Here is a 27,130-nt window from a genome sequence, read left to right as displayed (position 1 = left end):
AAGCAGGTTTTGTACCAAGCATCTACCCCTCAATATGGATAGTTACTTTTCTTTTCTAAGTAGTGGTTTTAAGTAACACTTGCAATGAACTGAGGATTGCTTCAGCAGTCTAAAGAAGAGCTTGTTCAAACCAATTGTGTCACTGATTTATTAGTTTGAGTTTTGATAAAACACTTACAAAAACTAGATATCATTTGCCTTTTGTCATTTTAAATATGAAAGTGCTCAAAGAAAGTCAGTAGAAGTGCACTTATGTGCTGGTGGCTTTTGCATTGTATGCTGTAGATGGAAACTGTTTGCACGGCTAATGATGAGAAGTGAACAGGACAATTCTGTAAATGTTTTTACCCTTAGGATCCTGTGTAACCACAACTTTGGAAATTGAGGCTTTAAAAAACATCCTAAAAAGTTTTCAAAATTGTCATCTGACTATGCTACAACAGGTTCGTCACCACAGCCAGTTTTCCTTCAGTAACATTTATCAGGAACAACATTATAATCGATAACAGGCAGATAAATAACAGTCAATCTCACACAATTCATGTCAAAAGCAAAAGTATTCAGTTTATATCATACACTGAAACAAGTCATGAGATTTGGAATTTCTCATGGACTATTGTCTATTATCACCCGATTGGCTACGGCAAACTAAATGAAATGCCAATAGCAGCAGAAGAGCAGATGACACCATAAATGCCCTTAAACCAATAATACTTTTATCATTCTAAAGTTTAGGTAGGTGTCAATGTTGATGTTGGGGCACAGCTTCAGAGTCAGACTGGGGAAGGGAGGAACAGCTAACATGTCATTGCACTTAGGGGTAATGGTCACAGAAAGGTTGGGAACCACTGTACTGTATGACTGTATTTTGTTTAATTGTTCTCAATTTCCTCAGTTTCAACTGTGTGCGCCACACAATTAACAGCACCCACTGACAAGCTATTTTTTTTGCAGTAGCTGGTTTTCTTTTCCATTTTTTTTCTTGTACAATATTTATTTTACTCTTTATTTCATTATTCCTTCAGGTCTGGAGATGATCTATATCTGTATAAAATGAGCATTCAAGGACACTATTAATGAAAATTGTTTCCGCAAGCCTGCCTACACTTAGATTTAAATCTCTTAGTGATTGACGTTGTGGGGCAGGTAGTAGGAGCCAGTCACCAGCCAATCAGTTCTTTCTCGAGTAACACATGCTTGCTGTGTTGCCTATTTTTTAGGTTCCTGAAGAGCCTTGTCAAGTGTGGCTTGCTGAATGCCAGTGACACTGCCCCCACCCCACTATTGTAATCTGCCAATCACCAAGTCACTTTATTCAAGCTGCAGTACTGGGATGTAAAGGAGAGCATACCATTTATAAATTTTTCTTGTAAATGGTTTCTGAAAATTAACATGGGCGATTTCAACTGAAGTTGACAACTGGTTTCTAATTAGCACAGAGCCTGAACAGTTTGCATAGAGTGGGGTAGCTGTCCACAGGAAGTACATCCCAGACCTACCACAATACTGTATGGATCATTGTTTCTTCCACTATTTGTTAACCGATTTGCTTTATAATCATCACCAATAGTCAGTCGAAGTTCGTATATAGAAGAGTGTACTACCTATTTTGTTAGTAATATGAAACATTATTATTGTCTTCATTTCTTTCCACTTTTAATATTGATTCAGCTGATGTCGGACAGCAATGAAGCTGTGAAGGAAAGAAAATGAAGTCTCTAGTAAGTCCTCAGGTAAATCACAGCATATACAAGTACCAGAATTGGTGTTACACAGTGGAGTATACATGTTTATTTTGTTTATTAAGAATCTCTAATTATGCTGTCAACAAATTTTAAAATGTCACAGTTCTTAACATAAGATTATTTAGTTTGAATTTCTCATCTGCATCTGCTTCAGCCTGACAAAGATTTAAAAAATACCTGCACATTATGATAATTTTTTTAAAAATTTACTTGTCCTGTAACAAAATTACTTATTTTCAACACAAGCAATATCTTTTTTTGCATCACAAATAACACTTTAACCTGGTTTGTAAGTTGGTAAAACATTAAAAACATCACATACTTATTTTCATATGAAGTTATGGCGCTGTTCCACAAACAACAGAGGAAACTAAATTTACTTCTAACTCTAACATTGTATTGAAGTGGTACTGAAAGGAATATGCCACAGATGCTGCCACCACACTCACAGTCTCATACAAATAATTAAGCTTAATTGTTCAATATGTGCTTAATGTCAACCTAGTGAAGCTGATTTTACATGTAGCAGCTTTTGACAAGTATTTTATCACAAAATTAACAGACTTGATACAACGGTGTATACAAAAATTAAATTAAAATTTTCACAGCAGGGTCACACCAACTGTTCATAAACTGCCACATTAACTGTGCACATTGCTGCCAGATTGGCTAATGTCAGTCTCCATGTTTGATACTTCTGATGAGGCTCCATCTGAAGCAGTCCCACTCCCATTCGCAGCAGTACTCGTACTCGCAACTGCCCCCTGGCAGGTGACTCCTGTAACAGCAGTTGTGTGTGTCATACAATATTAATAAAATGCAGAACATTTCTTAATATTTTACTGTATTAGTGAAATATGCTAAAAGTATTACATCCTCTCTCTATGCATATCTCAATTTTTTGAACATTCTGTTGTCCTATTGTATTGAAGCAATTTTAATATTATTTTCTGGAGAAAAGGGATTTGTTCTGGCCAGCTGTTAAACCATTTCTCTAACTCAGGGCTAAAATTCAACCATTTTCTCCAACGCTGAGTTAGATGGTAGATACAAATGCAAGTGTATAAGATCTTCACTGCACTGTAGATTTCTTCTAGCATGCTGCATATTGGAGCAAGTGCAAAATCTTGCTCTTTATTAAAGACAACTTTTTGCATTAACAAAATGCAGCAGAACCAACAAAAAGTCAGAAGCCCTTTTCTGCAATCATATTATGCAACTTCTGCTTTCTTCCACTTGTCCTTTCTTGTTTGTTTGTTTCATTCCACGTTTCAGCACTGATACCCTGTTTCAGTGCCACAAAAATTCGAATTTTCTTCACAGTTACACAAATATACATACAAACCTGTTTGTATTCTTGGATAGACTGACACTGAACACACTGATACATATATTGTCAGTATCTTAAGATTATGGGCTGTGCACTCGTTACATCACATACCTTGTTGAAATTTTAATTTCTTCATCTCAACGAATAAAATGATTGACAGTACACACAGTGCGCACAGTCATTGCTCATCTATTGTATTCCTGGCGAGAAATGCAATTACACGGTGGATGAGACTTTTTTGGCAACTGAATGTATAAAATGTCCTGTTATGAATTATCACAGTGTCAAGAGCAATAGTGTAGAGGGAAATATTCATTCTGAAAACAACACAACACTTACACTACAGCTAAGCCATTCTCTACCACATCCTTTCTCCAAGGAGTGCTGGACCAGCAACGACAGAGAGGTACTCGCAGGAGTAAAATTTTTCCATTTCCAGGTATATGTGGTTCTTTGCACGAAGGTGGGAATGCATTGCTTTTTGTGTTTGCCACAACAATGGGCTGGGTTTAGAGATGCACCAGCATACTGCAGCAACATGTGAGAGACAGTAAATCTACATGGATGTACACATGCTTATACAAGATCTAATAAATATTATGAAAAATGTTGCGTGGCATTGTTGAATAAATGTGATCTCTGTTCTGAATTGGCTGACTTATGCATTCATCTGCATTCTACCAAATAAAATTTGTTTATTTGTTTCATTGCAGAGAACAGCCAAGGAACTTACAGGGTGCACAATGTTTACTGCTCAAAGGACATCTACTCACTCATAGCATCAACTTTACAAAGGAAAAACGAACTTAAGACCCAGCAAAGAAAGAATTCAATAGGTGGTGACGAAGATGCAGCACTGCATGAATGTAGTAATTGGCAATGGCATGAGACAATCTAATAGGCCAGTAGAGCTTTGTTCATTAATAAGTCTTGGGAATGAATAGTGAAATACCTCATGCACTGCATTTTACAACAGACACTTGTGTGAAGTCATGGCCTGCTGGAGTGATTGCTGGAAAAATATTGGTGCTCAACAGGACAGCCTTTTCTTTGTTCAGGCTGCCCATATGACATCCTTGACTGCAGCACATGCACCTCTTGATATTTACTGACTGGACAAATGAATTGACAATAAAAATTTCGAATAAGACTAACACCACAGTCTGTAAAGTTACTCAACAAGTAGACTGTCATGTGGTTGGTGGCAGCCACAACAGAGCCTAATGGCGTGGGCCTGGCAGTTAAACATGCATCACTATGCATGTGGCAGCAAACATTTTAAGGGTTACGATTTGTTTTGGTCTTCACATTTTAGCTATGCAGGTGATCAATGTTTACTTTGCACCCCATGGAACATTTTTTTATCTGGAAAAATTGTTTTATTGTGATTTTATAACTTCATAGCCTGTGTTGGCACAGGTTAAGTTACAAAATTACAATGGAACCTGCAACATCGATTTTTTTCATGAAGCAGGTAATATCTTCCATTGCATTGACAGTGTTGTGCACTATGTCAAAAAGTCATTATACAACTGTAGTTGCCAACCTGGGGGTTATTACCTTTGAAGGATAAAATGAGGGGTAAAAAGAAAAAGGTTCACTTGCATTTTGGTCATAAAACTAAATTATTTTTTGAATTTGGTAGAATTATTATTTTGTAAGACTGTAATACTGGTTACATTAGTTACCCATAATTATATTTTTTGTCAAATAACAGCCTTAAAGTGCGACAGAATGTAGTGGAGGTTATAGCTCGTGAAATGAATGTATGATCCTGATGATGATGACCACAACCACCATCACCAATATTTCTCGACATGTGTGATGGAGATTTATTTGAATAGAATGTGGATGTAGATAATGAACTGCCTGAGAATTATTCAAAGTTTATACTCTTATAAAACAGAGGCCTCCTTTATGTGCATCTGTATGTTCTAATGTGCACTGACCAATACATTAGATTTCAGACACTGCATTGTAGAAACTAAATTCTTCCACTGATACTTGGACCATGAACCTTCCAATTATCTTCAGAATGAGCCTGCATACTGAAGCTGCAGCATATGTTTCTGTCCATTTACACTTTGCTGTCCAATGACATATGCAGTCCAGACAGTTATGACCTCAGAGACATTTACTGGTTGATAAAGTAGTTTACATAAAACTTTTTTCCAGTTGGCTGATAAATAGACTTATTGATCAAATGTGTGAAACCTGCCAATATAATTCCCTATGAATGGAACACCACTATAGAAAAGTCTTTGAGAGCCAATCCAAATGAGGGCCACAGTGTGCGATTTGTCCAAACTGAAACTGGCATCACAATTAACCAAATCTTTCACCAGGCTGATTTCAACTGAATCTCAGTTGATTACTCTTATTCCTATTTTTGCTTCAGTTGGTCTAGTCAACACTTCCTTTGTCTTCCTATCAGTCCAACTTGCGTGTAGCCACTGTTTTGTTATCTTCCCCTTGACCACTCATTACAACATAGCCAAACAATCTCAAATGGGCCGTTGTCACCTTTTATTTTCAAGGACGTGTACAGTCCAGTTCCTTCCCTGATTTTTTAATTTCATACCCTATTCTTCCTACGTTTTCTGAACCATAATTCATAAAACTTTCATTTCTGCAGCTTGCAGTCTGTTACTGACCATTTTGGTTGTTCTGCAGGGGCTTAGGCCAGACATTGTTATGGGGATAATATGGATGGCTGGCTCTGAGCACTATGGGACTCAACTGCTGTGGTTATTAGTCCCCTAGAACTTAGAACTACTTAAACCTAACTAACCTAAGGACATCACACACATCCATGCCCGAGGCAGGATTCGAACCTGCGACCGTAGCAATCGCACGGTTCCGGACTGCGCGCCTAGAACCGCGAGACCACCGCGGCCGGCGATAATATGGATGATGATGATGGTGATGATGATTATGTTATGTTATGTTTCAATTTTATGGGGACTCATTTGTTCCAAAGTAGATTCCAAACTTGAAGACAGAACCCAGCCGATTTATTAGTTTGGTTATTGATCTCATGCTGTATTTTTTTTTTTTTTTTTTTAATTTTACAAAATGATGACCCAAGGTATATCTGTACTGGTCTAGCATATATATTTTTGGTGCATCACAGTGGATACCTTCAAAGGCATGGATGAGGAGGGATCGGAGAGTAACATACAACAATTTTTTCTTCCTTGGTACAGCAGCTGGAACGTTGAAATTTCTCAACAATATAGTCTGAAGCTGGCACTACAGAGGGCATTTCACTTTCAGCTCTAGTGAGAGAAGCTTGAACTACGAAATAAATATGGCGTCCATGGTACTGTTAACTTGAGAAGAGCAGCAAAGTTTAGTTCGATATAAGGGCGTAAACCAAGTGAAATGCAGAGGGAAACATGTGACATGTATTGGGATGACTGTATTGTCTGTAGCAGAGTCTCCAGGTGGTGTGCATTGTTCCTAAAGGGCCATGTGAACCTTTGTGATCTTCCATACTCCGGGTGGCCAGGAATAGTTGCAGCCCTGAAGAACATTGGACCCATTGAGGCAGTCATTTTGAATGACCGGCACAAGCAATTGCGAATCTTACTGCAGCAGTTCAACATTTCCTACTGAACAATACTGTTCATGACACGCTGAAATTTTGTGAAGTTAGCACTCGCTGTGTGCCTACGAATCTGACAAACAACCAAATGGGCCAGCGAATGATAAGCTTGGGTCACTTAACCTATCATGTTGCAGGACATGAGTTTCTGAAAGGAATCATCACTAGGGACGAGTTGCGAGCATACCACTACATGTTTCAAACCAAGCAGGCCTCTATAGAGTGGAAACATGATGGTTCCCCAGTATGAAAAAATTCAGAGACACTCAATCTTCTAGAAAAGTGCTTGTGTCAGCATTCTGTGATATGCACTGTGTGTTATTGGTGAACTCTTCTGTACATGGGACCATTGTAAATGCTGCAGCCTAGATTAAAACTTAGGTTCAGTTTTGTTACGTCCTGCGTGACAAACGCCACAGAATTAATGCTGATGGTGTCAAACTTAATCATGACAATGCTTGCCCCCACATTTTCCAGACCTTGCACTGTTGGACTTTCATCTGTTTTGTCCCATGACTATACGCCAACCTAACAGACTTCTATGAACAAGGCATATTGAAAGTGGTACAACGGTGCGGTGGAAGAAATACGAGGGCTATCCACAAGGTACATTACGTTTTGGAATTAAAAATAAAGTATTGGAATTTTTTTTATTATATACAGATGAAAGCCACACTTAAATACTACTTTTCTACATAGTTGCCATTTAAATTAAGGCACTTATCGTAGCGATGGACGAGCTTGGAAATTCCTTCGTCGTAAAATTCGGCCGCCTGCACCTTCAACCAAGTGGTTACCTCTTCTAGAAGCTGTGCGTCGTCATCAAAACGCTGCATAGCCAATCACTTCTTCATTGCTGGGAATAAGTGGAAGTCGCTCGGTGCCAGGCCGGGAATGTACGGCGGATGAAGAAACAACTCCCACTTAAAAGATTCGAGAACTTCACGAGTGGCATTTGCCGTGTGGGCCCGGGCGTTGTCGTGAATCAGCAAGATCATTGAGCCCAAGTTTCCCCTGCGCTTGTTTTGTATTGCTCTTCTGAGGTTGTGCAAAGTTTGGAAATACCTTTGAGAGTTTATTGTAGTGCCTCTTTCCAGGAAATCCACAAAAATCACACCTTTTCTGTCCCAAAAGACAGTTGCCATCACCTTCCTTGCCGACATTGTCTGCACTTATTTCTTGGGTTTTTGGGGGGAATGTATGTGCTCCCACTGCATTGACTGCAATTTTATCTCGCAGTTCACATGCTTAACCAATGTTTCGTCACCAGTAACGGTGCAATCGAATAATGAGTCGCCATCTTTCTCGTAAGCGTCCAAAAACACTAACGCTGCAGCCATTCGCTGACTTTTGTGAATCTCTGTCAAGATTATTGGTATCCATCTTGCACAAAACTTGTGGTAACCAAGCTTTTCGGTGATGATTTCGAGCAACAAACTTCGTGAAATTTGTGGAAAACTCAGAGTTCCGTTATTGTGAAATTACGGTTTTCACGGACAGCGGCATCGTCTTTTTTGACAAGTTCGGCAGTCACTATGCTGGGTCTTCCACTTCGCCCTTCGTCGTGAACCTTAGTTCGGCCATTTTTAAATTTTATGACCCATTGACGCACTCCACCTTCAGTGATTATGTTGTCCCCATACACTTCACAAAGCTGCCGATAGATTTCTATCGGTGTACAGTTTTTGCAATCAGAAACCTTATTACATCACGCACTTCACACTTCGCGGCATTTTCCATTAACGCTGACATTTCACTGTCACAGTAACTCAACGGAGTACAGCACGAACCTCTCACTAGCACGGCAGGATGCCGACTGAGCGGCGGAATGCCATGACACCAAGATGACCGTGCTAGCCCCGCCCCTAACGGACACAAACGAAAACGTAATGTACTTTGTGGATAGGCCTCGTATGTTGTGAGCACTGGTAACCATGCAGAAATGTAGGTAAAGGATGTAAGTTAATTTGTGATTTTTTTGGTTTGTTACAATTTGTACAGAAACCAGATGGCAGTTAGAGTCGAGGGACATCAAAGGGAAGCAGTGGTTGGGAAGGGAGTAAGACAGGGTTGTAGCCTCTCCCCGATGTTATTCAATCTGTATATTGAGCAAACAGTGAAGGAAAGGAAAGAAAAGAAAAATTCGGAGTAGGTATTAAAATCCATGGAGAGGAAATAAAAACTTTGAGGTTCGCCGACGACATTGTAATTCTGTCAGACACAACAAAGGACTTAGAAGAACAGTTGAACGGAATGGACAGTGTCTTGAAAGGAGGATATAAGATGAACATCAACAAAAGCAAAACGAGGATAATGGAATGTAGTCGAATTAAGTCGAGTGATGCTGAGGGAATTAGATTAGGAAATGAGACACTTAAAATAGTCAAGGAGTTTTGCTAATTGGGGAGCAAAATAACTGATGTAGAGTTAAGTGTGAGGAAGTCATTTCTGAAAGTATTTGTTTGGAGTGTAGCCATGTATGGAAGTGAAACATGGACGATAAATAGTTTGGACAAGAAGAGAATAGAAGCTTTCGAAATGTGGTGCTACAGAAGAATGCTGAAGATTAGATGGGTAGATCACATAACTAATGAGGTATTGATTAGGATTGGGGAGAAGAGAAATTTGTAGCACAACTTGACTAGAAGAAGGGATCTGTTGGTAGGACATGTTCTGAGACATCAAGGGATCACCAATTTAGTATTGGAGGGCAGCGTGGAGGGTAAAAATCGTAGAGGGATACCAAGAGATGAATACACTAAGCAGATTCAGAAGGATGTAGGTTGCAGTAGGTACTGGGAGATGAAGAAGCTTGCACAGGATAGAGTAGCATGGACAGCTGCATCAAACCAGTCTCAGGACTGAAAACAACAACAATAACACAACAACAACATCTACGAAACTTTTTGGTAGCAAAATTAGTGTGTGTTACTTTCCAATCTTGCCTCATGTGTGTGTGTGTGTGTGTGTGTGTGTGTGTGTGTGTGTGTGTGTGTGTGTGTGTGTGTTTGTGTGTGTGTGTGTTTTGGGGGGAGGGGGATAGGGGTTGTTACCAGAAGTTGAGGGGTGTCTCCCATCCAGATCGGCCGTCGTGAGCTTCTGCAAGCAGTGTGAGAGGTCTGCAGTGGTGGTGGCCGCATGCTCGCCCAGAATGTCAGGCAGCGCGTTTCGCCGCCCAGTGCGCCCGGACGTCAGGAACTCCTGCACCGGGTCACCTGCCTGCTCCATCACCGACAGCATCTTCACGACTGCAACACACCGAGACGTCGTCATTAAAATAGAATCTAATATTCACAACAGTAAATGAAAAGTAATTAAAACAGCTGTTCGTGGAAACTGTAGCCAACGTGTTCCGAGGACCTCCTAAGAATTGTTTACACTTAAACGGGTAGTTTTCAGTTGGTCAACCAAACACATGACGTGGCGAACCTTCTGGCAAAGAAGATACGGTACGTGGCTTGCAGTCTACCAAAGAATATACCATTGAAGTCACATAAATCACGAAAGTAGGAAATAATTAGCACCGGATTAAAGAATTTTGGCGGCATCCTGTCTTCGTCGATTTACCGGTTTCTACAGCCAAACTGTGTTGGCTATCCTAGGCTCAGGCATGCACAGTAATTGCCGTAACCTGTTTTTCATTATTATGAACTCCCAGTTCTTCTCTTACGTTATTCTCAGCGTACCACACTTCGTATGAAATTTCGTCGAGAGGACATCATACTAACTTGTGTTAAACAGAAGCAAATAGTTATTTCGGTTCTCAATCGGATAGTACTTCCACGTACTTAATTCATCGTTATTCAAAACCAAGGATAACAACACTACGCGAACTATAAAATGCGTTGCAGTGGGAGAGTGCAATTTTGTTTTACGTCGCAAGTTGTGAATGGAAATCCAGTAAATTGTCGAATCTTTAGTTCGGTGTTGCGTTACCATGATTTCATTTCTGACAGTTATCATGCGTTCACTGACTATCTCAAACGGTTGAGAATAGTGCAGATTCTTATATCTATCATTTTACAGTTATCCTCTTTAAAAACGTACCTGTTTCCGCCTAAAGTACTCAACATACACGCACAAGGGTGGATTGTTCAAGTTATTGTTAGTTGTGCTTATTCTTTGTTTTTACATAACAACAAATATGATACGGCACTGCATGATGTAAGTAATATTCCTCCCGTAATTTATAAAAGCTCTCACCACTGTTGCAAATTTCAATAACGTTGATCGAAACGTACCGGTAACAAATCTAGCATCCCGTCTCTGAATTGCTTCAATTTGTTTCTTAAATCCGACGCATGATGGGGAGGGGATACTAAACACTCGTGAAAGGATCGCAATAGTCTCCTTTATAGATCACCTACACTTTCCTAGAATTATATGTTTATATGTGGATGAAAGCTCTCCTCTCTCAAGGAAATTTATTATGTAAGAAGATGCTCGTGGATTCTGGGGCAAACCGACGTTAAGAATAATGATCTAATTTTGCGGGTCTGTTCTTTTTACCCTTCTTATATAAGGTAATCACCCAAAATTTTATTTGTTTATTCTTTATAGTTGCTGGAGTCTTTTCCGCTAGGCGAACCTTAATGGGACAATGCCAAAGAGTACTCTTTGTAAAACCGAATTGCTACTCCATTTGAACCTATCGTTCTATTCGTTTTCAATTCACTCAAGATATCATGTTATGTTGCTGGCCCATTCTGCCAGTTACGGTACTCTAGTACAGAACTAAATGTCGTGTCACGTACATCTAGCTAACTGCTCCTGAGAATGTGGCCTCAGTTCTGTCTGAAACTCCGTCGTGGAAGGTTTGTCCGTGAACAATAATTGTCTACCACAGGAGGGTAATTTATGTAAGTGGGATTATTCTCTGACAATTTGGCTAATCCACAGATAAAAACAAAGGTTAGCAACAGACTGCGTAAGATAAGCTAGAAACAATACAGTGAGTCAGAAGTCATTCGTTGACCGCGAAAGCCTGAATATATCATCTCGACTCACGCCCCTGCACTATCCACAAATTCAAAAAAATTAGTGCGCCACGACTACTTTCCTTTATTAGAAACTACACATGATTCTAATTTCGACAGACAGTTAACTGAAACGGGAGTGAGGAAAAGTGAAGAACAAAAGTTGAACAGCTGCACAAGAGACTATCGGTCTGCGAAATTAAGCATACTCGTAATCAAAATGAAGACACGTCAATGAGGACTTCTGAGAATAAAAACTAAGTAACACTGCATGGAAAATTAATTAGTCGCACAATGCCCCATTAATTCACGGCGGTTGAGCTCCGTGACTGCTGATCGGATTACTGGAAAAATACAGCAACTAGCCATTTTTTTTCTGTAGCGTTTCTGTCCTTTGCCCATCCTCAACTTCGGTAATACATTTGTATCTTCCGTGAGATGACGACACCACCACCGACTCAGATATATTACACAGGGCAAAACATGTACCCAGATATATTCCACAGGGAAAAAACATGCATAGTACAGAAATGTACAGGCTAATCCACAAGAAATTAACTTGATAATATGGAAATAGGGGAATAAGAACAAGAAAATGAGAGATGTGATGGTGCAAAAAGGATTAGACACAGCACTGAAAGAGCTAAGACGAAACAAGGCTGCTGTATTACGCAGTATTCCGTAAGTAGTATTGAGATCCGAAGGAGAGCCGGACGTGACAAAACTGTTCCACGTAATGTGCAAGATACACTGAAAGAAGAAATACCGTCAAGAGTTCAAACTGATGTAATACGAAATTATTACATCAGGTTGAACTCTGGGAGTATTTCGTCTGGCTGCCTATCTTGCACATCACGTGGAACAGTTTCGTCACGGAAACAGGTGTGAACATTACCCAAATATTAATTTGATAAGTCATACTTGCAAAAGACTGACACAAACTATTTGCAGAAGGAGGGAAAAACTGGTAGAAGCCTAACTCGGGGAACACCAGCTTGGGTTCTTGAAAAACGTGAGAACAAGCGAGGCAATACTGACCTGTAGAAGATAGGTTAAAGAAAGGCAGACAAACGTTTATAACATATGGAGACTTGGAGAAAGCTTCTGAGAATTTTTTGAAACTTCTTGGCTTGATTATGAAATTCATCGAGCAATACTGCATTGTCATATAGCTTTAAGGAATATTCACTGGAGTACACCCTTGAAATTCTGGGGGGGGGGGGGGGGGGGGGAGCAGGGATGAATGCGAAACGTTGTCTACAACTTTAAGGATAATGGTGAGTAATCGAATTAAATCAGGCGATGCTGAGGGAATTTTATTAGTAAATGAGGCAATCAAAGTAGTACAAGAGTTTTACTAACTGAGCAGCAAGGTAACTGACGATCACTGAGTAATTCAAAATGCAGTTGCAGACCGACAATGGCAAGAAAAGCATTTCTGAAGAAGTGAAATTTCTTAACATCGAACATAAATTCATCAGTTGGGTGTCTTTCCTGTAAGTACTTGTTCGGAGTGTAGCCTTGTGTGGAAGTGAAACGTGGACGATAAGTAGTTCAGACAAGAAGAGAAAGAAAGCTTCTGAAATTTGGAAATACAGAAGAACGCCAATGATTTGGTGAGTAAATCGGATAACTAATTGGGTACTGAATCGAACTGGGGAGAAATGTAATTTATGACATTACTTTAATAAAAGCAATGTTCGATTCGTAGGTCACATCTTGAGGAGTCAAGATGTGATCAGTTTGGTAATGGACGCAAGTTAGGGGGTCACAAATTGTGAAGACCAAGGCTTGATTACGGCTGGCAGGATCAAATGGATATAGGATACAGTAGTTGCGCATAGATGGAGATGCTTGCACAAGATATATTAGCGTGAAGAGCTGTATCAAACCAGTCTTCGGACTTAGACCCGCAGCAACAACCAACATGAAGCAATCGTTTAGGCAATTAAACTTTTATCACACAAGGCGCAGTGGAGACAAAGCTCACTTTTATACTGCACGCGGGTGATTAGCTCAATATCTTTCTCCTGTGGACTATTAGGAGCTTATACACACCGTGTATCGAACAAAGGAGGCGCTCTGTGTTCTCTAGCAGTACAACTTGCCACGCTGCTAAGTTGGTACCAACTGCTAGAGAACAGTGAAGAGTCAGTGCTGGCAGGTCTTTTACGAGAACCATATTGACGGATTTGGGGCAATAATGAAATTTCTCTATTACCTGACAGTGCTTTCTTCAAGCTACACTTTTCATGGCACCCTCTGAAGTAAACCACCTCACCTCAGGCTTCGCGAAGGTTACTCAAAACCAATTTGGACAGGTGCAGTAGCTTCTAGGGGGCAAACCAAGGTGTGCTGATGGTTTCGTTCGCTTTTGGGAGAAGAAACAGATTATACGATGCAAAATATGGCCTGTAGATATCCGAATTCCACGGAAAACGCTTTAAGCTCGACTGTGAACATCTGTGTTGTCATTTTGGAACATTAACTTATGCAGGGTCGTAGTTGGGTTTAACCTCAAAACATGTATTCAGTTTATCAATCTGTGGTTATTGAACTGACTTACTCAGGTGTGATTATGACAATATGACCGCCTGCAGTTTAATCTCTAGATGAAACTGGTACATTAATTTTTAAGACGCCAAATATTTAACATGACAGGGAAAAACAAGCATGTAAAACAAATACGTAGCCTTCCACGACCTGCGTCAGTTTCACTAACGTCACTGGTCTGTAGTCTTATGAAACCGGTAGCGACGTAATTTGCACACCCCGAGGAAAACACTGAAGAAGGCCGCTGTAACAAGGCCTAAACGTCGGTTATACCAGCATTTTATACGATGCCGCAGCAGTAAAAACAGAAGAAATTTAATAAACTGTCAAGCATCTATCTGCTGACAATTCGAAACGTGGAATATTATTATCCCGTGTTGACACTATGGAATCCAGAGTGTGCATAATTTTCTTAAATGAAGCCTCTCGCGTAAGAATTTTGTGACCACCACCGACCACATTCCAAGATCACATCCGAATGGCCATCAAGGTGAAATTCACGTCTTTAACCATCTCTAACCACGAAACATTTCCTTCGCTAGCTATTGTTGCCAGAACAAACTTTCATCGTGCAAAGAAGTTTTTCAGTATCTTAATCCGTTGATTCAACGTGTGCGTTCCAGAGGAAATGTTAAATTCAGTAACTCGAGGCGATGATTCACAGTCAAATACACTTTGAAACGTCAAAACTAAAATGGAAAAAAGTACTGATGGTATCGTTCCCTGTTTCAACTCTAGAACAGAAATGACGAATAGCGTGTGGAATACTTAAATGAGTGAATACTCTTAGGAATAGTTAAACGTGTAAATACGGCGTGGAAAAATTCGAAATCCATTCTACACGGCTTATTCTCGCACAGTGTTTGAAATTAGAGAAAAAAAGTTGACTAAGTATGACGACGGAAGTGCTGCAGTAGTTATTCATATTGCATCACTCACAAATACAGCGCAAACTCATGCGCCGGCACGCCCATCGGGAAGGATGGAGAAGAGATGGCTGTAACCCTTCTCCAGAACAACGCGACAGCAGCGGCCCCTATGTGAAGAGGATATAGCCGCCACGAGCGAGTGGCGACGCCACAGTTGAATAGAACCTTCCAGGCTAGCGATTTGGATACAAGCGTCATTCATTATTTTGTTTGTCGCCCTTTGCCTTCGACACATCTGTGCAATTGTCAAAGTATTGTCACTTACATTTTGTAATAAAACTCATTAATACGAATTGATTTGAATGCTGTCTAGCGATCCGAGAAAGCAGGTTTCCTGTACACCCCATATTTGACGATGAGCATGGAGACATAATATTTGATGACAAGGCTCGACGTAATACAACAATTTCTCCACATTTAGGAACACTATGTCACGCGTGAATTGGTCGATAAGTGTTAGGTCTTGCAATAGTGTAAATAATGTCCAATTTACACGCCGAACAGTACGTGGTCCTGTTCGTGATGTAAAACAAACGAAAGTTCGATACCAAACGCTGTGACTATACGGATAGGCAATAATTTGCTGGAAAACAGAGCAGAATAAAGGTTACAGCTTTGTGGTCTAAAGCTCTGAACATCAAATTAAAGAAACTGTGTAGAGAACAGATAGACTAAATATTATGATACAACTAGTCTCAAAGAGAGATTAATAGAATTACGAGTCAACACTAGCAGACAACCTAACTACATGTGAAGAAATGGTGGGAGACTGTAATATCAACCACGACTGGTCTCGAATTACGGAAACAGTAAACAATGTAACCCCTGAAATTTTAGGCAAACGGAAGAGGTTAGATGAGGTGTGACTCAATCAAGCGTGCTATCTAAAAACTGAAGAGAGAGGGGTACTTAGGACGAGGTGATTAGAAAATATGAGGGAACAGGAGTTACGAGACAAGTTTATCAGAATAAGGTAGAAAATGGCAACTTCACGAGGACAGGAGAAATACTAAAAAGAGCTAGTAGAAAAAGCAGAAGAGCGCTTATCCGTCACAGGACAAGAAGAATGTACCAAAAAGTAAAGAAAGTAACACAGAAATATACGAAAGAAAAGCAACAAAAGGAAGGGGGAGGGAGGGAGGGAGGGAGGGAGAGAGAGAGAATGAATGGCTTACCAGGACTCAACGGCAAGCTTATCAGCGCCCTTACACACATTAGGAGAAACTAATGTCGATAAGTATATTAAAACTGTTGTCACGCAATGAGAAGAAAACCTATAAAGTGACACTCGTGCACCAAGTCCCACCTCAATTGCGTTGACCCACACAAATCACTCTCGCATGCATTAAGACAACGGGGAAAGATGCTACACCTGGGATTAAACAGATGCAAAATGACAGAAGAACATAAAGAAAGGCACATGAAAATGTGACCGGCAGACCACTTACAAAATACATGGGTAACCCAGTCACTCTGTCAACACACTCAGAGAATCTCCCTAAAATCTGAGAAAAGAATTGGAACAAATCACAAAACCTTAAAACTCTCACCCCATTTGTTTGAACGTTACTCAAAATAGATGGCAAATCTGTCGGTAAATCTGCCGTTGCCCTCTGGCCGGAATAGAAGACAGACTAATAAAATCTGGCGCACAGTGATCTGTGTGCCGCAAGCACCACACATTGGAGGATCGTCTTTTCCGTGTGAGGTACCAGGCTTTGTAGACAGCAAAGTAGAGACCCCTCCACGAAGAAGAAATACGGCAAATCATAAATCTTAAAAACAATAAGACTTTTGGCGAAGATGAAATTGCAGGAGAGCTAATGAAGAATGGAGGTCGCTATTCGTTAAAACGATTACGAAACAGTTACTGAATGTTTGGGAGTATTAAACATTGCCCAATGACTGTCCTATACTAAGAAAGAACGGTACGTGTGAATTATACGGGACTATCAATGCGGTTTCAGGAAGAAAAGATGAACAAGTTATCGTGTTACAACCAGACAGGCAACATAGAAAGGTTGGTAACAAAAACGTTGATATACACATGGTTTTAGTCGTCTTCAAAATAGCTTATGACAATATAAATGGGGGGAGGGGGGCGGGGAGGAGCGGAGCACAATCACCAATGTTTTGAAGGAATATCAGTTTCCACGAAAGTCAGTCAGTCTATCATCTAGTACAGACACGTTTCGAGAAAACCTATTTTAGTGTAAAAATCAGTACTGGGATGAGAGCATTTTGTAGTCAAAATTGTTCTTAGACAAGGAGACGCATTATCTCTATCAACCATATTTTAATACCACAAAAGATAGAGTACACAAAAATTAAACGCAGATGGAATAAGACAGGTTAACAATACAAAAAGTCGCCTAGTATATACGGGAGATGATCTAATAAATAGTGATAAAAGAGGACTGAGCACATGACAAGTTCTTAGTGAAACATTGCGAGGAAAGCAGGATTACGACTTATCGAGGAGGCAATAACGTATATGAGCGTGAGCAAGGCACTTAATGATAGCTGACGAAGTCGTTTTTAAAATACACACATTGAAATGTGAGTATTTTTAGGAGCAAAACAGCACATTTTTGCTAACAGGACACGCTCTGAAGTCGGGAAGTTTTAAAATCGGACAACACCAGAGTATAATTCCCCCGGGTCTGAAACATTTACATTAAGAAAACCTGACGAACAAAAACTACTTTTGTGTGTGCGTTTTCCTAGGGGACTAAACTGCTGACTGCTGAGGTGATCGCTCCCTAGACTTACACACTACTTAAACTAACTTATGCTAACAACAACAAAACACACACACACACACACACACACACACACACACACACTCCAACCTCTGGCGGGAAAGGCAGCGCAATCCGTGCATGGCGCCTCAAACCACGCGGCCACTTCGCGCGGCAAAACTTTTAGTCTTAGAGAAAGATATTAAAGGAAAGTATTTGACCCAAAGATGCACCCCGCCAGTCATAGGAATGGAGGTCATTAAAAAATTGACTGGCTGATCTACACTCACAAATTGATACTGGCCGAAGGAAAGAATGGTGTGGGCTGGGCATCTAATTAGGATGGAAAAGGAAGGACTAGTGCGAGTAGCTCTCCTAGGATCCGTGGAGGGCGCGACAATCAAGAAAAAGAAGAAGAATCTTTTTGCTGTTTAATGTCCTGGACTAAATTTCGAAACACTCGTACGGCAATAATGGAGTGAGAGCATATGACATAGTCAAAAATGGTTCAAATGGCTCTGAGCACTATGGGACTTGACATCTGAGGTCATCAGTCCCTTAGAACTTAGAACTACTTAAACCTAACGAACCTAAGGACACGACACACATCCATGCCCGAGGCAGGATTCGAACCTGCGACCGTAACGGTCGCGCGGTTACAGACTGTAGCGCCTAGAACCGCTCAGCCACTCCGGCCGGCGATTGATGGTCGTCCGCTGGTTTTGATGTTATTCGAGAAGAGTAGCCTATCGACCAACACCGGTCCGCTCGATCACCATCTCCAACACCATCCCCTGCACAACAGCAACAGTAACACAATCACTCAACAAGAGCTCGTGAGTCACGTGCACATACGACTCTCGACGAGCAAACTGCCGGAATGTTGGCGTTAAGTATATAAGCTTACACCTGCTTGTGCGTCACGCGGCTCTAATACACAAGCGTGTTAAGTAGCGTATCAGTGTCGTTCAACAGTCATTGGTACGAAACTGTGGCCACGGACCTTGTCAGTGTGGCGGGCATGGGTCCAACAAATTTGGCGTTGTCACTGGGGGGCACGTAGCAAGAATTAGTCGCTTTTTTTAAGACCCGTCATCGTGGGGCACTTTCTCTGTCAAGAAATACACCAGTGCAATATGCACATATCGAAGCCGCCTCGTTTTTGTCCTGTCGACATTATTAATTTAGGCCAGTTATTTACGTCAGTGATGTCTTCCGCGTCTGCTGTCGACGATTTTAAAGCTAATGTACTTAGCAACGATGGCAAGAGCAAAAATTTAGGACTTTTAGCTCTGGTTGTTTTGTAAAACGCCACAAGTAAGCTGGAAACACAATTCCTGCTCTTGGAAATGCCAAACAATATAGTGATGCTTACCTCTCTTTTTCCACTTTGACTTAAAGTCAACAAACGGGTCAACAGAAAGCGATAGCTGAAAGCGAAACAGAAATGACTTGCGATTTTCACCTGAATAAATTGATCGAGAACTTTTCCTAATTCCTTCCGACTAACGGTTTTTCGACTTCACGTCGATCTCATTTTGTGCAACAATACACGGATACGACCATGCAAAAAATCTTTTATGATTTTTTCCTAGAGAAACCCTTATTTAGTACTGAAAATAGGCCTAATAGCTGGAGATGCATACTTGAGTAAGTGTCGGATGCTGCCACCTTTGTGCCCTGGTTGTATGACCAAACGTTAGACTTACCAAACTGTTCACTCAAGAACTTAGCTGCCCTTAGCAAGATACAAAACAATTAAAATACTGAGAGATTTTAAATCTGTGTCATACCGTCAGCTATGAAATAATTAACTGTACCAGTACCTTCCTTGCTTATCTTTAAGGTTAGTTCATGGAATGAACATCTACACTGTTTTTAAAAAATGGTAAAGAGAAAGATTTAACCAGCTGTCACAACATTAATTTCAGTTGGAAAAGAGAGAGCAAAAATCTCATGTGTCTACCAAATTGCGGTGAGCCTACTGAAAGTCACATGCAGTAAGAATGAAGTTAGCAAATCTGTTAGGCCAACTTGCAGCTACTCTTTAACACTTATTAAGCTCTCGTAAAGTGTAGCGGCATATCGTTGTGTTATAACGGCGTACTATGTGCGTCGCCTTCTGTTTATCAATCAAACAATACGTGAAGCATTAGTCATCTAACAAACAGTGGATTACGTGCGTGTGGCGATACATGTGCCTGCTACGTACACAGGGCCTGCTACGGGTAACAGCCTTTTTACGATACGTAAAATAACGCGTGCGAGGCGAGTGGGAGAAGCGCTTGGAAGTATTCTGACTTCTCGCATTTTCTACCGTGACACGACCTGCCGAGATAATATTGACCTGTCAATGAAAGATACGAGCGCCGCCGTCACCGTTGGACGATACAGTCCGGCGACGACTCGCAAGACACATTACGAGACCCAACAAGATCTACACATCGTAAGTACGAGAAAACGATTGCTACAAGTCTCTGATGTATATAATATAAATCATTTTTGCCAAGGTTTCACTATTTTGCTGTCCTATACGGGAACTAATTACGTGTACGATTATTCATGCACGTTTTATCTTCTGGACTAGCACATAAAACCCTACGCCTGCTTATAGTACACGATATTTTAAAAGATACCTATCCAGTTTTTCTTCCCACAAACAGACCTTTGTCTTTACACCTTTCGGAATCTTTTCAGTCCGCAAAATACACAAGTTTTCCTTTACCCCAAAGTAATTTCCGTAATTTATTTCGAAAAAGCTCTCGTTGAGAAAATTGAAAAGTATTTCTGCGTTAAATTTGTCGCTTGATTAATTAAGCATTGCTATACCAAAGAGATTTACACTGAAGAGAAAAAAAAAAAAACAAGGTAACCTAATTAATAGCATATAGGGCCCCGCGAGCAGCAATATGACGTGGCATGGACTCGCCTAATGTCTGAAGTAGTGCTGGAGGCAACTGACACCATGGATCCTGCAGCGCCGTCCATAAATCCGTAAGAATACAAAGGGTTGGAGATCTATCTGAACAACTCGTTGCAAGGGATTCCAGATATGCTAAATAAATGTTCATGTCTGAAAAGTTTGGTGTCCAGCGGAAGTGAACTCAGAAGAGTTTTCCTCAAGCCAGTCTGTAGCAATTCTGGACGTCGCATTGTCCTACTGGAATTGCCCAAGTCCGTCGGAATTCACAATTGGCAAGAATGCATGCAGGTGATATGGCAAGATCCTTACGAACGTGTCGCATGTCAGAGTCGTACCTAGAAGTATGAGTCCCATATAACTGCATACCCCCCACGCCATTACAGAGCCTCCACCAGCTTGTACAGTCCCCTGCTGACATGCAGAGTTCATGGATTCATGAGGTTGTCTCCATACCTGTACACGTCCATCCGCTCGATACAATTGGAAACGAGACTCGCCCCCGACCAGGCAACATGTTTCCAGTCATCAACAGTCCAATGTCAGTGTTGACGGGCCCAGGCGGAGCGTAAAGCTTTGTGTCGTGCAGTCATCAAGATTACACGAGTGGACCTTCGGCTCTGAAAGCCCCTATCGATGATGTTTTGTTGAATGGTTCGCATACTACACTTGTTGATGGCCCAGAATTGAAATCTGCAGCAATTTGCTGAACGGTTCCAGTTCTGTAACGATGAACGATGCTCTTCAGTCGTCGTTGGTCCCGTTCTTGTAGGATCTTTTTCCGGCCGCAGCGATGTCTGAGATTTTATATTTTACCGGATTCGTAATATTCACGGTACACTCGTGAAATTGTCATATGGGAAAATCCCCACTTCATCGCTACCTCCGAGATGCTGTGTCCCATCGCTTGTGCGCTGACTAACACCACGTTCAAACTCAAATCTTGATAACCTACCATTGAAGCAGTTGGTGTAACAACTGGGTCAGACACTTATATAGGCGTTGCCGACCGCAGCGCCGTATTCTGCTAGTCTGCATATCTCTGTACTTGAATACGCATGGCTATGTCAGTTTCTTTGGCGCTTCACTGTGTTATTACCGTATTGTATCATACATAATATTAGAAGTTTTAGGCATTTTATTCTCTATACGAATCAAGAACAATGTTGAATCTACCCGGCATCTAACAACCGTATGCTGGACCGAGACTCTAGCTCGGGACGTTTGTCTTTCGTAGGTAAGTGCTCTACCGACTGAGCTACCGAAGTATGGCTCACGACCCCGCCTTCACAGCTTTACCACCACCAGTATGTCATCTCGTATCTTCCAAACATCATTACAGAAGTTCTGTTGCGAAACTTGCAGGACTAGCACTCCTGCTGAGTGAAAATTTCATTCTGATAACATCCCCCAGTCTGCCCCTTTCTTTCAGGGGTGCTAGTTCCGCAAGAAAATTTTTCTAAGATTGAAAGGTAAGAGATGAGGTATCGGCGGAAGTAAAGCTGTTAAGGCGGGTCGTGGGTCGTGCTTGGTTAGCTCAGTCGGCAGAGCACTTGCACACGAAAGGCAAAGGTAATGAGTTACTGACACGGTCCGGCACAAGTTTCTATGTGCCTGGAAATTTCATATTGGCGCACACTCCGCGGCAAAGTGAAAATTTCATTTCGTTAACAACAATGATATACAAGGGAACTGTCACAAAATACTCCGTTTTCAGTTCAGTTCCATTAAGAGATACCAAACCCCTCTCATTCCACTTAGCCATTAATTCACTCTCATTTCTATTGTACGCAAAGTGCTTCTTTCTGCTCCTCCTTGGGTAACTCTCAATTACTGCTGAATGGTTTGTGAAGTCAAATCCACTTGTCACTGTAGAAGTTTATAACTGTAATTAGATATGGGTTTTAGTCATTTTCTAATTTACTAATCAACGTGGTATTGAATTTACCAAAATACCTACAAGCCATATTTGTAGTCCATATTTCTTTCCGAGGCTTTTAGATCGTTTAGTCGATTAGAACACGTCCGTTTGCACCGTAACGTGTACAGCGGAGGGGGCTTGTTACTTTCTTGCCTTCCGTAATGCAAGCGCGCGTGGAGAAAGTTAACCTGTACACTTCTGTATCGCCCTAATTTATCTCATTTTATCGTGTTAGCACTTCCACGGCATGTACGCAGGCAAGATTAGTACGTTTTAGCAATGTACTATAATGAGATGTGAAAGAAACATGTAAATATGACCTCTTTAAGTGCATTAAAATCGGTAGCCCTACGAGACGTACGTATGTCAAATTTAAATTTCCTTGACGGATCTTAATACGCACTATTCACAATACTCTGAAGAACAGCGCCTGTTCAGCAACCCCAATGAGTCACAATGTCCTCTTATCGCTTTGAACGAAAGTCTCACCGACATAGCTGGTATCGGCAATTTACTGCGGAGAAAATACTGAAACGACGATTTTTCGTTTGCATGTGGTGTATGACCCGCGAAAATATGAACCTCTTTAAGGCTTCATAACCGCTTCAATATACCGTACCCAACTTTTCTACAAGCGATAGCACGCAAAGAGGCCGGTGTTTAGTGTGTCTGACTTCCAACTACGAACCTTTTACATATGCTCAAGTACTGTTTTCAACGAGAAGTGTACTGGTTTAATACGTATTAATGCTTGTGGTGAAACTGACCCAGAGAGGCCTAGGCTGCTAGCACATCGCAATTTTTGTTCAGCTGCAGCGTAAATTTCGCACAACAAAGAAGTTAGCGTGAGTCGTTATTTGCTGCTTCTTTTGGTAGAATGTTTCGTTTTCAAAACGAGCTGGCATTGAATCAAGTACTCCGAATGTTTTTTTTTTTTTTTTTTTTTTTTTTTTATAACAATGCTTCAATATTTTGAAACACGGGCGCTAACTACGATACGTGGCGTAGCGTGAGGGGAGACTTTGAGACTTAGTCTAACCTGTATTCGTGCTTAAAAAAGATGCAATAGTAATTCATAACAAAAATATAAACTAAAAACTAAGAGCTCTCTATGCTGACTTTTGACACGGAAATGAACAGCCGCGCGATTTGTGTTCATAGTCATTCTTGTGTGATTTTAGTGCATATTTTCGTTGTGTCGCCAACATGAGTGAGCCAGCAACTGAACAAATTCTAGAATTTTTATTAAAAACGCCTTTTTCTACATTAACGTACGAAAAAAATGTGCGAATTGAAGGACAAATGACCTACTCCTACACTCAGTGTAGTTTTAAGTGAAGCCAAACAAAAACGCACTTTTCAGACAGCCTGGTACGAAAAGTATGCTTGGCAGACTGCGAATGTAGTTAATAACAGATTATATTGTTATATATGTCTTCTGTTTGGTGGTGAAAAGGAATGATGCAATGAGGGCATTTGTACAATAAAGAACTTTGATATGAAAGCACAAAAGCATCAGGTATCAAAACGTCACCTGCAGAACAAAGAATCATTTCAGCTATTGGGCAAAATAGCCGCTCGACTGATAGCAATAAAATACGACAAACAAGTTGCATCTAGCAGGAGAGTATTGGCTCGTCTTATTCAGGCGATTTTATTACTTTGTAAACAAGTACTAGCCTTTCGCGGCCATCGAGAAGACGAATCCTCCAGCAACAAAGGTAACTATCTATCTGCAATTGTTGGATTTACTAGCCCAAGGAGAGCAGTTAATCCGAGAGCATCTGTCATCATCTTCAACAGTTAAAGGAATTTCTCCAGATATACAGAAAGATGTTATTTCTATAACTCTGGCAGTTAATGAGAAAATAAAATCTGAAATTCAGAACTGCAGTTTCATTTCGATTCAGGCTGATGAAACAGACGTGTCATGCAAGACTCAAATCAGTAAAATATTCAGGTACTGTATTGCAGACAAAATTGAGGAAAGATTCGTTGGATTTTACGATGTTTCTGGAGATAAAACTGCTGAAGGTTTGTCAAGCATTATTCATGCAGTATTGAAAGAATGGAATGTGGAAGGAAAAGTGGTTATTCAAACATATGATGGCGCTTCAGTAATGGCGGGCAGAGAAAGAGGACTACAACAATTGGTGAAGCAGTTATGTCCCTATGCGCTGTTTATTCATTGTTACGCACACCAACTGAATTTGGTGCTGTTACATGCCTCCAAAATCATACGACAAGTACGCATGTTAGTAAGTGATCTAACTGTATTGCTAACTGAGAAAGGATTTAAAATGCCACATGCAAGCAACACTCGGTTCCAGGGCAGTTTCAACAACATCTAGTAATTTCTCAGGGCTATAGTGTGTTTTTAATTATATATCTGATGATACAGACTCTCAGTGGGACCCAGAATCTTTGAGTTGTGCTGTGGGAATGAAACGACTGATGGATGATCCTACGTTTGTCTACTTGCTTTGCTTCTACCGAGGGTGCTTTGTTTATGTTGATCATCTCTTTAATGTTCTTCAGCCAAAATCTGTGAGTGTAACATTCTGCCACGACGAAATAAGAACTGCTTTGAGAAACTTATCAGAGTTAAGAACGGAAACATTCATTGATGAATGTATTAAATGCAGCTTGTGTTTGAATGGCAACTTATCATTCTGTGACAGTCAAAAGACATCTCAGGGCACTAACTTACGAGATATTGGATTTGCAAATTGTTCAGATGGAAAGAAGGTTGCAAGACTTTCCCCAGATTCAGTTTGTTGAACTTTTGAACGAAAAGTTTTTCCCGAACTATCAAAAACAATTCCCAAAATTGAAACTGCTTCACTTATTAGAACAGTACCCTTTTTTTTTTTCAAAGAAGAACAACTTGAATATGAGCTGTGTAACATATACGCTGATGAGAAAAAACACTTATCTCCAAGAATCCTCTTAAAGTACATTGTCAACAATGATTTAGACCCTGCTTATGAAGAAACAACTGGGTGTTTGAGCCTACCCACAACTACAGCAAGCAGAAAATGACGCATGAGTACTCTTAAACGAGTAAAGAATTATTTAAGGAATTCAGTGTCCAACATCAGACTGTCGTGTTTGACCACGTTAACAATAGAAAAGACACTACTTGGAGAGCTCTCCAGTGATCAGATCTTTATAGACCGAGTCAGAGACGTATTCGTGGAAAGAAATCACAGGCGCGTTGCACTTGTGTACAAGAAAATGTTAAGTGCTGCTTCTCTTTCTGCTGGAGTTCTATAAATTTGTCATCGTTTCTTGAACAAGTTTATTATTATTATTATTATTGGTGGTGGTAGTAGCAGATGTTCCATTTATTAAAATTGTTTATTGTACCATTTTGTCTCCATATAATAACTGCAGAGTCTCCCCAACCTTTACAACCACGCTACGCCGATGGTACGTACTGAATACGATGCGAGGAAAGTCGCACTTTTTTCGCATTTATTTAATGTTGAAATAATTACTAATATCAGTGGACTGTTGTATTCTTCTACAATGTAGATGAAGATGTAAGGTTCGGATGTGTTACATGAGAAAATCAATACACCGAAAGCCTCTCGATTGCTATAAAGAGTCCCCTGGAGCGTTTTGCCATGCAGAAAGTAAGCGCTTTGTGTAGCTCGTCTACTTTAGTAGGAGCAAGCCCCATGCGCCAGACCAGCCGTGTTAGCGAGGTTAGGGGTTGTCCGTCCTACCTGCTCGGCGCGTCAGCCGGCGGGCCCTTTGCCGCCTGCGCGTCGCGCGCCGCTCGCCGCCGCCACCGCCATCGGCCCTGTTGTGGGTCGCGTCCGGCTTCATCGCCCGCACGTCCCGCCAGCGTAGCTTGTCGTGCCACCTCGCTTTCCGCACGCCATACACACACGCGCTCAGACCTCGTCGCTCTCCCACCGCGCCTCCTCCTACAATATAACAGGTGCCCAATACCAATGCCCCTCATTGCTTTTTCCGGTTCTACTGTCATAGTAACAAAACTCGCCACCAGGTAGCACCTGCTGACCGTTGCTCAGAATGGCGCTCGCGACAAGTGCTGGTCGCTCAGTCACAACAGTACAGTAAGTATGAGTCCCCCGATTGCGGTAACGCGTAGATCTACAACTGCTAGATAATGTGAACGACTCTCGTGCTCCATCTGATGTGTTAAGCTTGAGCCACACATTAGCTCATTGACATTCGTGCTCGGTATGGTGTGAGCCGTGTACACACGTAATGGTCCGTTTGACGCAACCGTTCGAACGTTGTTACAGCAGATTTTTCTTATTGCTATTTCGTTTTTATCAAGATCCCATCTGTCTCATGTACTAAATGTACAACAGACATTTCGCAGGCAGTACGATGAATATAGACATTTTTCACTTACGAGGCTCCAGCACAA

At 41.0% G+C, this 27,130-nt stretch overlaps 1 protein-coding gene across 3 annotated transcripts in view; it reads right to left on the bottom strand.

The window, feature by feature from the left end:
• Nucleotides 1–1,762: 1,762 nt before the first annotated feature.
• Nucleotides 1,763–27,130, bottom strand: part of LOC126334969 (uncharacterized) — a 353,885-nt gene continuing 328,517 nt past the window's right edge. For 2 of the 3 annotated variants that reach the window (XM_049997755.1, XM_049997756.1), the window contains 3 exons: nucleotides 26,454–26,657; nucleotides 9,736–9,930; nucleotides 1,763–2,523 (listed from right to left, as the gene is read on the bottom strand). In XM_049997755.1, the coding sequence (XP_049853712.1) occupies nucleotides 2,387–2,523; nucleotides 9,736–9,930; nucleotides 26,454–26,556 (435 nt within the window). In that variant the 5' untranslated portion in view covers nucleotides 26,557–26,657 and the 3' untranslated portion in view covers nucleotides 1,763–2,386. The remainder of the gene's footprint in view (nucleotides 2,524–9,735; nucleotides 9,931–26,453; nucleotides 26,658–27,130) is intronic. The other variant, XM_049997754.1, reaches the window with a different exon arrangement.

This window comes from Schistocerca gregaria, chromosome 2, assembly GCF_023897955.1.
Source record: "Schistocerca gregaria isolate iqSchGreg1 chromosome 2, iqSchGreg1.2, whole genome shotgun sequence".
NCBI classification, from domain to species: domain Eukaryota; kingdom Metazoa; phylum Arthropoda; class Insecta; order Orthoptera; family Acrididae; genus Schistocerca; species Schistocerca gregaria.
This window is presented reverse-complemented; position numbering and strand designations above follow the sequence as displayed.